At 50.4% G+C, this 14,973-nt stretch overlaps 1 protein-coding gene across 1 annotated transcript; it reads left to right on the forward strand.

Moving 5' to 3' along the window:
• Positions 1-280: 280 nt before the first annotated feature.
• Positions 281-10,780, forward strand: LOC102857545 (chromosome unknown open reading frame, human C17orf47). Its single transcript, XM_006889447.1, has 5 exons — positions 281-1,143; positions 1,396-1,675; positions 1,757-1,829; positions 2,351-2,395; positions 10,758-10,780. Exons 1-5 carry the CDS (start codon positions 281-283, stop codon positions 10,778-10,780), a joined length of 1,284 nt encoding a protein of 427 aa, XP_006889509.1.
• Positions 10,781-14,973: the final 4,193 nt, after the last annotated feature.

Here is a 14,973-nt window from a genome sequence, read left to right on the forward strand (position 1 = left end):
CCTTTCTCATAAACCACTTTTGCTAGGAACTTGGCTCTGAGCTTGATGGTGTAAACTCCAAAAACACCCAGTCTCCTTTCAGTCAGGGCCTGAGATTCTCTGAAGTATTAATGCTGGTGGGTAGGATGTTTAATAGGAAGCTCTTTCCTTTATGACATCACTAGACAGAGAAGTAGCTAAGGGAAATATTTGAGACATTCTTAGAACAACAGCCCCTTTTAAAAACAGGGTAAATATTAAGACTTCATTAAGACCCTGAATACGAGTCAGCTGGTGAAATATGGGATCTACTCAGAGGGGTACAGTCTATCCGGTGGTCAAGACTCATAAAGTTGGGTCCAGAGCAGCAGATTCCGCACATAAAGGAGCTGAGGTTAGTAACGCAGCCCCTCCTCACCGGGGACATGGACATTCTGTGACCTCAAGCCATCGAAGTGGTGCCACCTCACCCAGCTCTCCCTACCGAAAGTCAGACGCTGTGCCACTCACCACATCAAATTATCCTCGACCTTTATCCCCTCAAGCAGGGCCAGCTGCCTCCAGACCATCATCCCCTCGGGGCACCGACACCCGGTGTAAAGCAGAAGCCCCCTGTCAAACTCCTCTGCTAAAGAGACAGCAAATTTCCTCCAGCCCTCCCTTGCATCGGAATATCAGCCCACCTAAGGAGGAGACAGCGCGAAGATATGTAAGTCCTGCCAGACCTGAAGACAGCTTTCGCTCCTCGATAAGCACAGATGCCAAAGCTGCTCGCCGGTTGAGTTTTCTAGACAAGAAGGATAACTTTGACATCTTACAAGAGAAAGAAGCACCCTCCAAGGTACAGAACCCACAGGGGGTCAGAGTTCCACGGAAGCGCTCAGTTTATCCCAAGGATGTAGCAGTCCAGACCGAATTCATTCGGAAGCCTTTGCCGACTGCTGAGGCCCGGTCTCCTCAGAGACTATCTGGCTCAGAATATATCAGAGGTCGGACAGTCCAGAAAAGAATCCCCACCCAAGAACATGAATCAAGTCTTAACAGTTCCGTTTTTTCAGAAGCCAAGGCCGCACAGAGGAATGTAAATTTGGAATCCTCCCTCAAGCTTTCTGTCGTGAGGGATATGGGTGGTGGGCCCCGAGTTCCTGTGTGTACTGAGCCCAGGTATAGCTACAAGTCTTCTACATGTACTGAACCCAGGACCTCTACAAAGCTCTTAACGATATCACCAGTGGAATCCGGCACAAAGTCCTCATTCAAGGGAGAGAGTGAATCTGGCCGCAGGGTCACCATCTCCTCAACAAGAGAGTCAGCAAAGAAAACTCTACATTCAGTTCGACCAGAACATGAGCATGCCCACAAATATTCTGTCCAGCCCACTCAAAGATTCCCAGAAAGTGCCCGCCCCTCCACAAGACCTGTCCAAAAGCCCTCTGCCCATGTGGAACTGGAACTGATCCCTCGGCCTCTACCTCCTCGCTCCTTACCTAGGTATGATCCTGACTCCTCGTGGTGGGCCTTACTCAATCCTGAAACTGAAATGCCTCAGAGCCAGCCAACAACACCTGTCTTTGAGCTGAAGTCCCCTTATGCCCCAGACTCTTTATTATCCTTTTTTGAAAGGGACTCAGATTCTTTCTGTGAGGATCTGATGTACAGAAGAGAGAAGGCAAGTCCTTCACCACCGACCATATCAGTATCACCACCACCACCACCACCACCACCACCACCACCACCACCAGCACCACCAGCAGAGGAGTCTCCAGACTGGGCACAGCGGAGGGAAGTGCCACAGACCCACAAACACCTCAGCATACAACCCATTGAAAGGTTTAGTGCTTTCTTCTTGGGTATGTGAAGACGCAGACCGCCCAGGTGCAGCCCCAGTTTAGTGAGGTGGTTTGTTGGGGTGGGCAGAGGGCTCTTCATTCTGGGCTTTAGGGATTACCTTCCTGCAGTGTCAAAGCCCACTGCCCCAATTTCTGCCAGCTTCTCTGAGCCCTAAGCTAATGGCATCAATGATAAGGTTGGACCTGATATCAATCTTAGACTTCTCTAAGCAGGAGGTAGTAGAGAAGTTTTGCAGGGTCAGAAGCAGTTTCCTGAGACTGGAGATGAAGAACTGAGCTGATGTGAGGGATGGCAAAGGGTATTAAAAGGAGAATAAGGTCCTCAAGGAGATTTTCTGGCAGCAAAGTAGAGGTAGGGCAGAGATGAGGGGCTTCTAGGAAGCAAAGAGGCACAAAGAGAAGGTGTGAGAGAGTTGCTTGTTGGAGGATCAAGAACTAAGGAGACTTTTGGGTGGAGTTAGATATAAGTGGTGTGGGGTGGCAGAATACACCAGACAAAAATAAATCTCTCCTATTTTCAGATATCTCTGATGGAATATATGGTCGTGCTCTTTGGTGGCTGAAAGGTCTGTCCTTATTTCTCCTTTTGGGGGCCATTATAGGGACTTGGGGTGAAGAGGAAGGTTTGGAGGGTGGCTATGTAGCTATAGTTCTGTTGGGAGGGTACTGGTTGAGGTTTGGACATGAGAAAATAGAGGAATTTCTCATCTTGCCTAGAGAGTCATGCGAGTCATTCACTGGGGACTTAGAACAGTTTTCATTTCCAAAAGGCTACTTTGAATGAGAAGCCACCTCTAGAATGGAGACCAGGTTAGGCCTACGCTGACCTTACCTGCCAAGTGATGAAAAAAACCACCAGAGTAAACTACCTGCTTCACAGCTTAGTGAAGGACAAACCTCATGCTCATCAACACAGAAGCCTCTGCTCATACATCTCTGGTTCCTTAGAACTCCGTTCTAGCCTCAGGACCTGGGGGTATTTGCTGGCTGCTTCCCAAGCAAGGTGTCTGGCCCTCCTCCTTAAAATCCTTAATGAGTCCTGCAGCCAGCCCTGGAATCCTTTGGAGGGGTGTCTCAGGTCCTTGTGATTGCCACTCCCTTTGTATCTTGGCCTCTCTGGTGGGAGTAGGCAGAGGGCCTCATACCATTTATTAACTTTTGTCCACAGGGAGTTCTTGCTGTGAACTTTGTGACTGAAAATATGCTTCAGCCCTATGAGTAGGAGGGAGGCCAGGGTTGTGCATGAAGAAGTTCCTGGGGTGAAGAGAGCCTGGAAATGCAGGCCCACACCAACCAGCACAAGCTCTCAAAATGCTGTTCAGGAAAAAGAGAAGGGCAGCCCTGCCCCTTAGAAGGGAGCAAAGCTCTATAAAGTAGAATTTTCATAAAGCCTGAGCTCTGATGTTACATTATCTGAGCTTGAGCCCTGAATCTACTGTGTTCTGACTGTACGATCTTGGATAAGTTCTTTTATCTCTCCACAACTCAGTTTGCCCATCTTAGGGTCATTGTGAGGTCTGACCAAGTGGTTGCATGGAAGGATCTTGGTGTGGTACCTGGCAGTTCTCAGTAAATGCTGGCTGGTGTTATTGGGGCCACTTGTATTTGGAAGGGATTTGGTGATGTCCAGATCCACAGGCCTTTATAGTTAATTTCTCTTCTCCCTTTTCTGTTTGCACTTTCTGAATTTCATTCGCTGTCTCCTGGGTTTGCCTTGCTTCTACTGCGGATGATAGATGAGGAGGTAAGAATGCCCCGGGGATGTTACTTCTGGTCTTTCCTGTGCCCTCACTTAGCCAAAGGAGACAGAGCTGATACCTACAGTTGGGCTGGTTGCTCACTGCACAAGGACACCTGGTGGAGGGAGCAGGTGAGAGCTGAAATCTAGCCTGTGTCCCATTTGTCCAACCATGCATCCCTTTAAAAGTACTCTCCTGTGGGGCTGCATCTCCCCAGAGGGCCATTTGCACAAAGGCACTATATGAGCTAGTGGCAGCCCTGGAAAAAAAAGAGTTCAGGCCCATTGGCAGAGCATGAATCCTGCCAAGTGCTCTGGAGAGAGGCGGTCTTCACAGCCAGCAGCTGATTGGTCTCCACCTGGCTCCCCTCTTGCTCTAGCCCAGGGCACTCAGAAAGGGGTCGCTTTTCTGGGTTACACACTATCTGGTTCCACAACTTAAAAAGACACAAGGTGGACGCTGCTCCCTGCAGCCCCGTGTCCTGAATTTGGCAGAGTGTCCTGGTTTGACACAGCAGTGCTCCCATAAGTACATTTATTCTTCTTGGCCCATGTTTGATGAGCCAATCAAGCCCCCTTCCTGCCTCTGTTCTGTCTCGTGCCATTGCCCAAAGTCTTGAAATGGTCTCCAGTTGGGGCCTTTCCATGGGCTCGCCAAGGCTGCACTGCAAATGGAAAACAAATGGGAGCTGGGTAGCCTGAGCTCAGATAACTAAACAGCTGAAGAGGAGGTGTCCAGAAATGCCACCGCCGCCCTCTATGGTGGCTTCATACCCAGCGCTGCACCCTGCATTCAGCTGTGGGTGGAAGCAGCTACTTTTAGAGTTTATCTTCATATAAAACCAAAGATCTCTCCCCTCCCTCGCTCCCTTTTCCCCTTCCTTCCTCCCCCGTTTCCCTTCCTTCCTTCAACAAGCAGTTTTTGTTCCAACACTAGCACGCTGCTAGGCACGGTAAGGGGATGTGCTGCAGTCTCACAGTGTCTACATTCTTTGGCATTGAGAAACTTCCCATCTGGCTGGGAGAGATAAGACATGAACAGGAAGCATCTCAACAGCAGTATGAAATAGTCTGTGCTCCAATGTAAAAATAAATGGGACAGACTGAGTAAGTGCTTTGGGGGTCTTAGGGAAGCGAGTGAGATGCAGGAGTCAAGTTACACTCTCTTGCACAAAACCAGGCTGCTAGCTTCTTGCTCACCTCTTGACGTAAATTCATAGGTTAGGGATGAAGAAAGGAGTTAATATTCTCCTTCATTAAGGTTGTGATGCTTCTGATTGAGCAGGCTCCTCCTCCTTTCCCCACCCTCACCCCCCTTTTTTTGTGCATCTTGTTTTAGTTTAGGAAGTCAAAAGCCTTGGCAGCAGGACGGCTCCTTCCCAAAATAACTCTTATCCTGTCTGGATAATTACAATTCTCCAGCCCCATTCAGCATCAGATCTGCGCCTCAGAAACTGGGAAGGGCAGGTTTTCAGGCAGCTGGGCTAGATAGTCTTCGGATTTTCTGCAGGTGAGGAGGTCTAGAAGTGCACCATGAGAGAACTGCGTCTTCCTCAGCCTGCCTCTGGGCCACATGGCCCACAGGCAGCCTGGCAGGGATACTGTAGTGCTGATGTCTGATTGTCTGTGGTTCCTCTGATTTGGGAATGCTTGACCATTGAGTCTGTTCCAGATTCCTGGTAGGGATTCTTGGGTCTCGGGTGGCCCAGCCACAGCGCCTGGGAAGGCAGTGTGTGTTTGTTGTTGGGCTTCACAGGCCCTTCAGGAAGCACAGCTGGGACCATGTCTCATTCAGCCTCTAAGTGTTAGCCTCCTCCCAAATGGCCCCTAAAAGCCCTTTAGTTTAAGGAGTGGCGGACAGATGCTTCTCATCCTTACATTAGGACATAAGAGGCTAGAATCTCCCCAGAGGAGGTCTAGCTGGAGGGAAGCATTCCGGGTAGTCTTTTTTTTTTTAAATAAAAACTAGTAGAAGCTCAACAGGAAGGTCCCCAGGGTGCCCTATTGGGTCAGCAGGGGTTGTCTTCTCACACAACCCTGGGGAGTTGCTGGGAATTAAGCTACTCCTGACAAGAGAGGCTGGAGCGCCTCTGATGGATAAATCTGTTGTGGCCCCAGGATCTGTGTCCTCAGGACACCTGACCTCATTGTCCTTGGATATGTGGCTTCCAGGCTGTCAGGACAAGGAGGTGTACTCCTTGCTATATCTATCAATTATGCAAGAAAGCAGCTCTGGAAGACAGGCCAGCAACTAGAGACGGCCACCTCAGCAATCCGTGAGGCAGACGCCAGTGTCTTTCGTGTGACATGTCATTTGGCCCATGGGGGAGGAGATAAGCCTCCTGTTGGCGCCTGAGCCACAGGGAAGTTTTGCTCAGGTGACTTTCCTTTAAGAGGAGAATGTGTTAACAGAATCCTGGAACAAGGGTCATCTGAAAAGACTCTGGAGAAACCATCTTTCTGACTCCTGTTTCTCATACTTATGGAGGCTTGTAGTTTGAGAGCATTTGTTGAAAGAACAGAGTAAAGTTGCTAAAAATGACTCAGGTCCCCTCAGGAGGCTTTTGATGACAGCTTGACGGTCACCACACAGCTTCTTAGGAGCCAGGCATCTTCCTTGTTGGTGGTACTTTGTTAATTTCCAGCTGCTGTTGGCAACTAAGTCTAGCACAGGCTGGGAAAGCAGATCTCAGGAAGGGGGCTGGTGACCCCTGAGCCAGACTTGCTATTTTGGCCCAGACTACAGAGAGCATCCAGGTTTGCCTGAGGCTTTCCCAGTTTTAACCCTGAATGTTCTGCATCCCAGAAGTTGGCCACTCTAGGCTGGCTGTGACATAGACAAGTTGCTCCTTATCAAATAGCATCTGAAAATATATGCTGGCTGCCCTGCGAGACCAGTGTGGGGTAATCCTGTTTATAAATGCTTTGCCTTTCTCATGGTCTTGATACCACAGTGGAGGCCAGAACTCCTTGGTTTTTTGTTCTATTTGGACTGTACCCGCATAGGGCAGAATCTGGATGATTCCGTTTTGGACTTTCTGGTAAATTTTTGGTAGCTACTTGGTTCTTTGCCTGGTACCCATCTCCAACATTATGTTTTTCTGCCAGAGTAGTTCGGTAGTCTTTGAAACAAGAAATTTTTCTGGACAGATTAAGGAAGTTGGCTTCAAAGGTCAGGATGTATACTTGGGTGAAGAAGAAAATCTGTTTCTGAGGATCCCCACTGACAGCTGGTCAACCAGGGAAAGGCCATCTAGAGTAACAGAAATGGTTATGTCCCATTTCTCTCTGTTCAGCTGCTTTTGACCCAGCTGCTGTGAGGGGAGCAGCAGGGGACAGCTGCGCCTTGGGGACTGAATGAAGGCCTGGAGGGAGGGGGACAGAATGCCAGGCAGTGCCTAAGAGAATCTCAGATGCTGTGGATCGGACGACTGAGCCAGCCAAAGTCTTTTTTTCTTTGGCACGCCCACCAGAAACATAGTCGTCTCGCTCTAGGGGTCTACATCATGGCAGTTTTGGGAATTGAGGTCAGTAGGTTTGAAACCAGGACCTCTCAAGAGATGGAGTGGTGTGTGTAGCTGGAAATGCTGACGCCACAGGTGGTGATGGCATAGTCATTCTAATGTCACTTTTGTCTCTGGAATTCTCTCTCCTCCCATTCTTCTATGTCCTGCACGCATGCATACTCCTAATCCTTTTGAGGAAAAGCATTTGAAATAGTCACAATGGATTCTTGCCAGTTTGGTGTTGATAAATATTCCCAGTATCAGAGGAAACAGCCACCATTGAATCACTTAGTAATGATAATCATACTATGTATGTCACCTTAATGAATCTTCATAGCAACCCTACGGGATGGCCTTTTTCTTCCCTATTTCACAGATGAAGAAACTGTGTCTCAGAACTTACTCCATCAAAGCTGGGAGCTTTTCAGGGAGTATCCTGACTTGGGGATGTGACTGTATCTTCTGCAGCCACATATTCGTGGAAAATTGCTTCTTGGTTCAGCAGCCTCTTTAAGAACTAAGACTTGGGAAGGGAAAGGTGTTCCCAGGAGCAAGATCTGTCTGTGGACTCTCTGAGTGGAAGATGAATGTGAGTGAATTAGCAGCCAGCATGAAGGGCAGAGGATGAGTCCATGAAGCCCAAAGCCTCAAGCCTTGTCTGTCCTCCAAAATCAGAGTGGAAAACTAATCAATAAATCCTTTCAGTCAATCCATATTGATCAGACATCTCCTGGGGGCAAAAGCCTGGAAACCCAGTCACATATCACATCACATGTCTGCTATATTGAAGTGAGCAGAGGTTAAAACAGAAGGCACATTCCTTGACCTTGAGGGTTTGTGGTAAATTTGGGAGAGAAAAGGACACAAATGGGTCACTTGAAAGGAAGGGACATCACAGAACAAAAGACAATCCAGTGAAATGAGTCAGCAAAGCTGTTAGCATGGAGGCACTTGAGGGTGAAAACTGGAAGGAGACAGATTTTGGTGCAGCATCATGTGAGAATCTGGTAACTCAGCTATCCAGAGTTTGTAGGGCAGTTTTCTAGAGTCTTTGAATTTTGGCCGTGGCATGTATTCAGATAGAAACTAGAAAGGTAGAGGGAATTCAGACTTGTGGTGGTAGTTGCATTATCAGGTACCTTCCTGAACTATTGCATCCCTGCCCTTTTGCACGGCAAGTGTTGGAAGAGTTCTTAACGCTGAACAGCAGCTGGCTTCCAGCACTTGGCCAGTTCCAGAACTGCTGCTCAAGTCAGCTGCTCAGCAGGTGCCAGGAAACACCTCATAAACACAGTGGCCCTGGGCTTTGCCACCCATATCTCATGCCTGCCCCAGGAACACGGATACTGGAGAGCAGATGGAGGAGTGGTATTTCGGTTTCTTGCCTCCACATAGACCTTGCTGGACAGACTGGCTGAAGTTTCCTTGAAAGATACATCCGGTGATCAGGGCACTCAGACTAAATCATCAGTGACTCATATACATCTGGGGATAGGGCTGAGACTATAATTAGTCTTTGTATCACTTAAGGAAAACTCAGAACCTGAGAGGCAAAAGTGGCTCTTGCTAGTTACGCAGACCTGAAATCCTGATTTCCTTTGATAATTGCTTTCTTCTTGGCTTTGAACTTGCACCTTGACTTGGCCCAAGTGCAGCCTCCTTGTTTAACTGCTGTGCCTTGCAAACTTTAATCGTGGTTAGGCAGGAAAGAAAGACCCTGTTTAGAGGACCATATGGTCTTCTGCATGGACCATGTTGGCCTGAGCTAAGCAGGGAGAGCCCAGGATAGCAGATGGAGTCACAGTTGCTGAGTCAAGTTCCTCAGAGGAATTACTCTGTGCCAAGCTAAGCATCCCCTCCCCAGATATTCACTCAGATACCCCACCCCCACAAACATCCAGAGAACTGTACTCTAGTGAAGGGCATTGATGCCCAGTGGGATGTCAAATTTCAAGAGAAAGCCAGAGCTCTAAGAGCTGCATGGCACTGAGACAAGGTTCACCTGAGAACTGGAGGTGGGGAAGAGCACTAAGTGACCATCAATAAATCGTGCAAGGACAGCAGCATCTCAGCTCTGCTACTGGCACCTATCAGTACCTGCCTTCTCTAACCCACGATGTATGAGCTGGTGTTGGGGCAACCTGGTCTTGTTCTCTTTGAGTAGGAAACACAGGTCTAGAGAAGGGAAGGGACTTTGAGGCAGTGAGGTAATAACCAAAGCTGGCATGGGTACCTCTGCTCAAGGCCAAGTTCTCCCAGAGACCCCATAATGTTGCAAAGCCAGCCTGCAGGACTTGCTCAGGTAGAATGTCTCTCTTCAGCTTTTATATCTCCCAGCATGTCTCGTTATTGGACCTATGGCTCAGGGAGTAGAGTGACTTGGAGCTGAGCCTTACAAATCAGGTCTGACTTGGGGCCTTGACTCCTTCAAAGCAAGCTGATTCCAGTGCACTTTAAAAGACACTCAGGGCAGCAGGTGTCAGAGAAGAGGTAGGGTTCAAGCCACAGCTGAGGATGAACTAGTCGAACTTTCTTCTGTAATGTGTCTGTGTCCATACCTGGACTGTGGCCGAGCCTGGGGGCAAGAGATGTATTATGATGTTGGAAAATAAGGCTTTGTGATGAATCTGCCTTCTTTGAAGTACACTTTCTCCTCCAACCCTGCACTGACTACTGAGTGGAAACATCCCAGAGGGATTCCCCTAAATGCAGCCTGAATACTAGTGGCCAGCAACTAGTTCCTAACAGTGGGGCTTTATGAAGCTCAAACTTGCTGCTGCTTCTGCCTGTTTCCAAAAGCCATTGGTTTCTTTCTTCTTTTAGGAAACTCTTTGTTTTCCTGGGTACAGCGTCAGGTGTCCTGATTTGCCTCCTGGAGCCTCCTCTTACCTTCAGAGCTTCCTTCTCATCAGAGCTAAACTGCTCGCCCCCACTCTCTGCCTCCTCATCTTTCTCTCAGATCTAAGCCCTTCCCCTGAGTGTCTGCACCACCAACTTTTCTCCAGCCTCTCTCGCTGCTGCTTTGCCCTCTTTCTCCAAGCCTATAGAAGCGTATAGCACACCCTCCTTCATTCACTGAGCCTGCTTTTAGAGTGCCAGAGCTGCAAAGACTTTAAGGCATCATTTAGTCTAATCCTCTCATCACCAGACAAGTGAGGTGAGTTGCCCAAGCCCACCCAGCAGTAATATTGTTCTTCAGTCAGCTAGCTTGTGAATGTCCCTGAAGTCTTTAAGAAAAAAAAACCAAAACAAACCTTTTCCATTTCCGAGTCCATCAGTGCCAAAAATTCTTTAGGAGCTTGGTGTTTTTCTAGACCTAATCCCACCTCCTGTCCCCAGATCCCTCTCTTGGCTTCTGTTGAGTCCTGCCTGATTCCAGCCTTGACCATTGGGCAACAGATCAGGCCTAAATAAGATAAGCAGGCTTCTACTCTGGGGCTTTTGGGGGCCAGGAAGGGGTATGGCTTCTTGAAACTTAAACAAGAACATGACCAGCTTAGCTCAGGAAATCCCTCACCAAGTCCGCCCCCGCCCCTCCCAGGCAGCTACCTCCCCTGGCTGCTGCTCTGACCCCTCTGAGTCTCTAATGCCTTTAAAGCTGCTGGGACAGCTGTCCTCACAGCATCTCACCTGCTTGTTGGAGTCGCGCCTGGGCTGGCCTCTCCCCACTTTCCTCCACCCCAGGCAAGGCTCCAAGCCACCTGTGAGGGCCACTCAGCTTTTCCCTTCCGGTCTTCCAGCAGATGATCCGCTGGGTAATTCATGTGGCAAATCCTCTTTAATCTTTAATCTAGGGTCCTGCATGAAGGTAGCGTCTGGGGAACCTGTCTCCACAGCATGGGTGGAGGTGGGGCGTGTCTGGCGGTCCCCACCTTGGGGAGGGTGGTGAGCTGCAGTGACTAAGACTCCGCTTTGCTTCCTGCAAACGTCGTTGAATCTTTGGGGATAGCTAGTGTGTTTTCTTCAACTCATGCAGAGACCCCCCAGCCCTAGTATCACCAAAAGTATCGCCTGCAGATGTCAGGTGCCCCATTCTTTTTTCTATGGCCACTGGTTAAAGCCCCTTAGTGTGTGCGCTGCCTGAGGAAGTCACCCTTCAGGATCTGAGTGAGGAAGGACCAGGCAACAAGTGCAGACCCAGGACCTGGAGCCGGGCCCCTCACTCACTGCTAAGCGACTGTCGATGCTTGGTGGCAGAGGTCTCCGGGTGCGACAGGGCTGCCCCCCGCCCCATTTCGCTCGCTCGCTCCCTCACTCGCTCATGCCCGCCGGTGAGTGCAGGCACCGCCCCTGACCGGCTCGCCCCGCCCCCGGGTTCCGGGCCCCGCCTCCGGCGGGTGGGGGCCGGCGGTGCGACGCGGTCGGCGCGCAGCTCCGGCCGCGGGTCGCTCGGGCGCTGTCCAGGAGAAGCCGGCCCAGTCCGGGCTGCAGCCATGGTAAGGCGGACGGGCGCGGGGCAGGACCCAGATGCGCAGGGCCTGCCGCCCCCGGTGCGAAGCTCGGGGACGTGGGCGCCGCAGCCTCTGCTCCGTGGGGCGGAGGGTGCTGTCGCCTGCCCGGGGCGCGAGCCGGCACTGCGGGCCGGCGCCGCTGCGTCTCCGCTTCCAAGTTTCTCCCTTTGGCCCAAGCTGTGACCAAGCGGGCCTCGACCCGACCCCCAGGGTGCTGCCAGCGTTCTTGGACGAAAGGGTGGGTCTGTGCTGAGGGAGGCGCCCGCTGCTGGCCGAGATGCGCATATTGGGCAAAGGAGGGCGCATTGGTGATGAGCGGAGGTGAGGGTCCCCACCCTTCCCTGGGCTGGCTGTTATCTAGGTGACCCCTACTTAACCACGTACCCTGGGAGCAGAGGCCAGCACCAACTTCCTTTGGCAAACACAGAGAGAAGGCCCATAAACACTGCTGGCCCCTTCCAGGAGAGCCGCTTGGGCCCTTTCTTGCACAGCCTGAAAAGAGGCAGCGGCAGAGAGAAAGAAGACCAGGTCATTATTCTGCCCCCACCCCACACCCCCATTTCAGTTAGATCCCTTGGATCCTCCAAACAGGATCCTTGGGAAAGCTTTCCTCTGATGCATCTACCACCCCCCACCCCCACCCCAGGTCCCTCTGCAATGCGTGGAGTGGCGAGGAGGGTGGTGGTGTCATTCTCACTCCCTGCCTGTAGTGACAAGATAAACAGTAACCCCAGCCAGTCTCCCTGGAGGCCCCAGGTAGGAAGTTTTGATGCTTGACTGTGAAGATACCAGCCCTGCGCCTGCTGTTTCCAGAGCTGTCACAAACACATCATGCCATTTGACAGGGCCTCCAGGCCTCACACTAGCCTGTCCTTCTGGCCTGCAAGAAGCCCACTTTGTAAACTCCCTGCGAGAGGAGGAACAATCTATTTACAATAAGAGAGGACTGTAACTAGTCCCAGGGCCCCGAGAAACCAGAAGCTTCCAGGTTTGGAAAGGCTAGGCTTTTGGTCTCTTGTCTCTCAAGCTGTGTCCAGGCAGAGCCCCAAGTCTTGGCCAGGAAGTCCTGATGACCCTGTGATCTTCCCCAAATGGAGCTTCCTGGGAGAAGCCAAGTGGTGCCTGTCTTTATCCTGCCTCCCTCTTCCTCCCCCAGTGAGGATGGACAGACTGATTGTTCCAGGAATGGAAGCCTAGGGGAGGATTGATTGTTCCCAATGCCAAGCCCAGCAGTGGTTCGAGGGGCTCTTTCTGCCACACACTAAGTCCAGTTGTTCAGCTGAGGTCTTGGTGCTTACAGCTTGGCTAAGTCCTCCCTGCTCTGCTCTAAATAAAGGCTCCCTTCTCTACCCCCCACCAAGTCTCAGGCTCAAGCTCTTGCCCTCAAATCAGGCCAGTTGGTTCATGTCAGGCCAGACTCTTTTAGAGGGTCTCTTGTCAAAAGAAGGCAGTGGGGAAAGTTCCTTTTGCCTGAGGGTTTTAATTGGTATGTGAAAAGACTTTCAGACCAATATTAATAACCAACCTGTGACTACCTACTCTCTGAGGTCTACATTTTTTAGTCAGACTCAAAGCAGCTTGAGAGCTCCATCATTTAGAAGTGCTTTCTTTCTCCAAACTCCTTAAGGCAAGACTGTTCACAATTAGACATTCTCATTGTTGAGTTGTGACTCATAATGACCCTATAGGACTGAGTAGTACTGTCCCATAGAGTTTCCAAGGCCGTACATTTTTATGGAAGCAGACTGTCACATATTTGCTCTGCAGAGTGGCTAGTGGATTCGAACCTATGACTTTTTGGTTAGCAGCCAAATGTTTAACCACTGAGCAAACAGGGCTCCTTCACAATTAGGTATTAAAAACTAAAAAACTCACTCCCATCAAGATAATTCTGACTAATAGTGACCCACTGGGACAGAACAGAACTGCCCCATAGGATTTCCAGGCCTCTAAATCTTTATAAAGCAGACTCCTTCATCTTCTTCCTGCAATGTGGCTGGTGGACTTGAATCACTAAGCTTTTAGTTGGAGCTCTGGTGGCCTAGTGGCAAGAAGCTTTGCTGCAATCCCAAAGCAATCCCAGCTGCCCCGTGGAGAAGGATGGGCAATCACTCATGCAATTAACTGCCTCTGAAAACCCACTGGAGGGTCAGCTACGGGTCGGTTCCGATGCTACAGTACACCATCACCACCATGACCACCACCACCACCACCACAAGAAGCAGCTTTTAGTTAGCAGCCCAATGCTTAATCCAGCGCACCACCACAGCACCTCCCTTAATTGTTCCTTCAAAAACTCATTGCCTTCCAGTCCAAACAGACTCATAATAGACCCTCCAGCGAGTTTTCTGAGACTAAATCACACAGGAGGAGACTGTCCATCTTTATCTTGAGCTGCTGGTGGATTTGAACCACTAGAGAGGCACCACTTTTGGGTTAGCAGCACAACTCCCTATGGACTATGCCAACAGAGCTCCTCAGACCCTGAAATCAGATAGTAATGGAACTCACAAAGGGTATTCCCAGTCAAACCAGAACATGGGTCCCTCGGTTCTTCATTCAGTGTTCGGTGTGCACACTCCCAGACAGCCCCTCCCCTTTGTCTCCCGTCCCATTTGCAGCTCTGAAGCCTTTAGGCTAGAAATCTCCCATTGGCCTTCTATATCCCTCAGAGAGCAACTTCAAACTACTCTCCAGGTGGCTCAATGGGAGATAAGGGTGATAGAATGAGTCCAGGCCCCCATGAGTCAGATGTTAGATGTCCTAGGGTACCCTCCAGGCAAAGACCCCTCTGTGGCTGAGGCTGTTTGAAGGAAAATCCAGGAGTAAATTTCTGAAAGCACTGAGTAGGGGAGAAGTTTTCTGTGGGGAGAACACCAATAACTGGGGAGAAAAGCAGAGCCATTCCTGTAAGACCCTAACCTCGGGATTGGGGGAGCTCCAGGGGATTGCAGGACATCCCATTCTGTTTAAGCACTGCTTAAAGTTAAGGTGAAAGAGGAAATTGAGGGATTGGAGTTCTTTGGAGTGCAGTCTCCTGGCTCTGATGAATAGTGCTGTCTTCATGCTCTGATAGGCCAGGTCACCTTGGGGACAGGCCTCAGTGTCCTTGAGTGTTAACAGGGAGGGCCAAGTGGCTCAAGAGCCTGTGCTGCAGACTTGGGAGGTTGGTGCTGTGCCCACCAGGGTAGGCAGCGGGCAGGCGTCATGGGGCAGCCAATCAGAGAAAGAGGGAACTGCAGAGAAACCTAGTGATCCTGCTGCAGCTGAGCTGTCCTTGGAGGGTGGAAGCCCAGGGGAGGGTAGGAGGGGAGGGTGGGGAAGGACATTCCACAGGCTTTTTTGGCCCTTGCCAGAGCCAGGGGGTCAAAGAGAAAGGGAAAGGAGCAAACCATTGGAAGCCAGATTACAGCAAGAGCACCAAGACCGGGCTGTTTCTGTGTGTGAGG

Source organism: Elephantulus edwardii, unplaced genomic scaffold (assembly GCF_000299155.1).
Source record: "Elephantulus edwardii isolate Elephantulus edwardi_28Jun2011 unplaced genomic scaffold, EleEdw1.0 scaffold00077, whole genome shotgun sequence".
Lineage (NCBI taxonomy): Eukaryota > Metazoa > Chordata > Mammalia > Macroscelidea > Macroscelididae > Elephantulus > Elephantulus edwardii.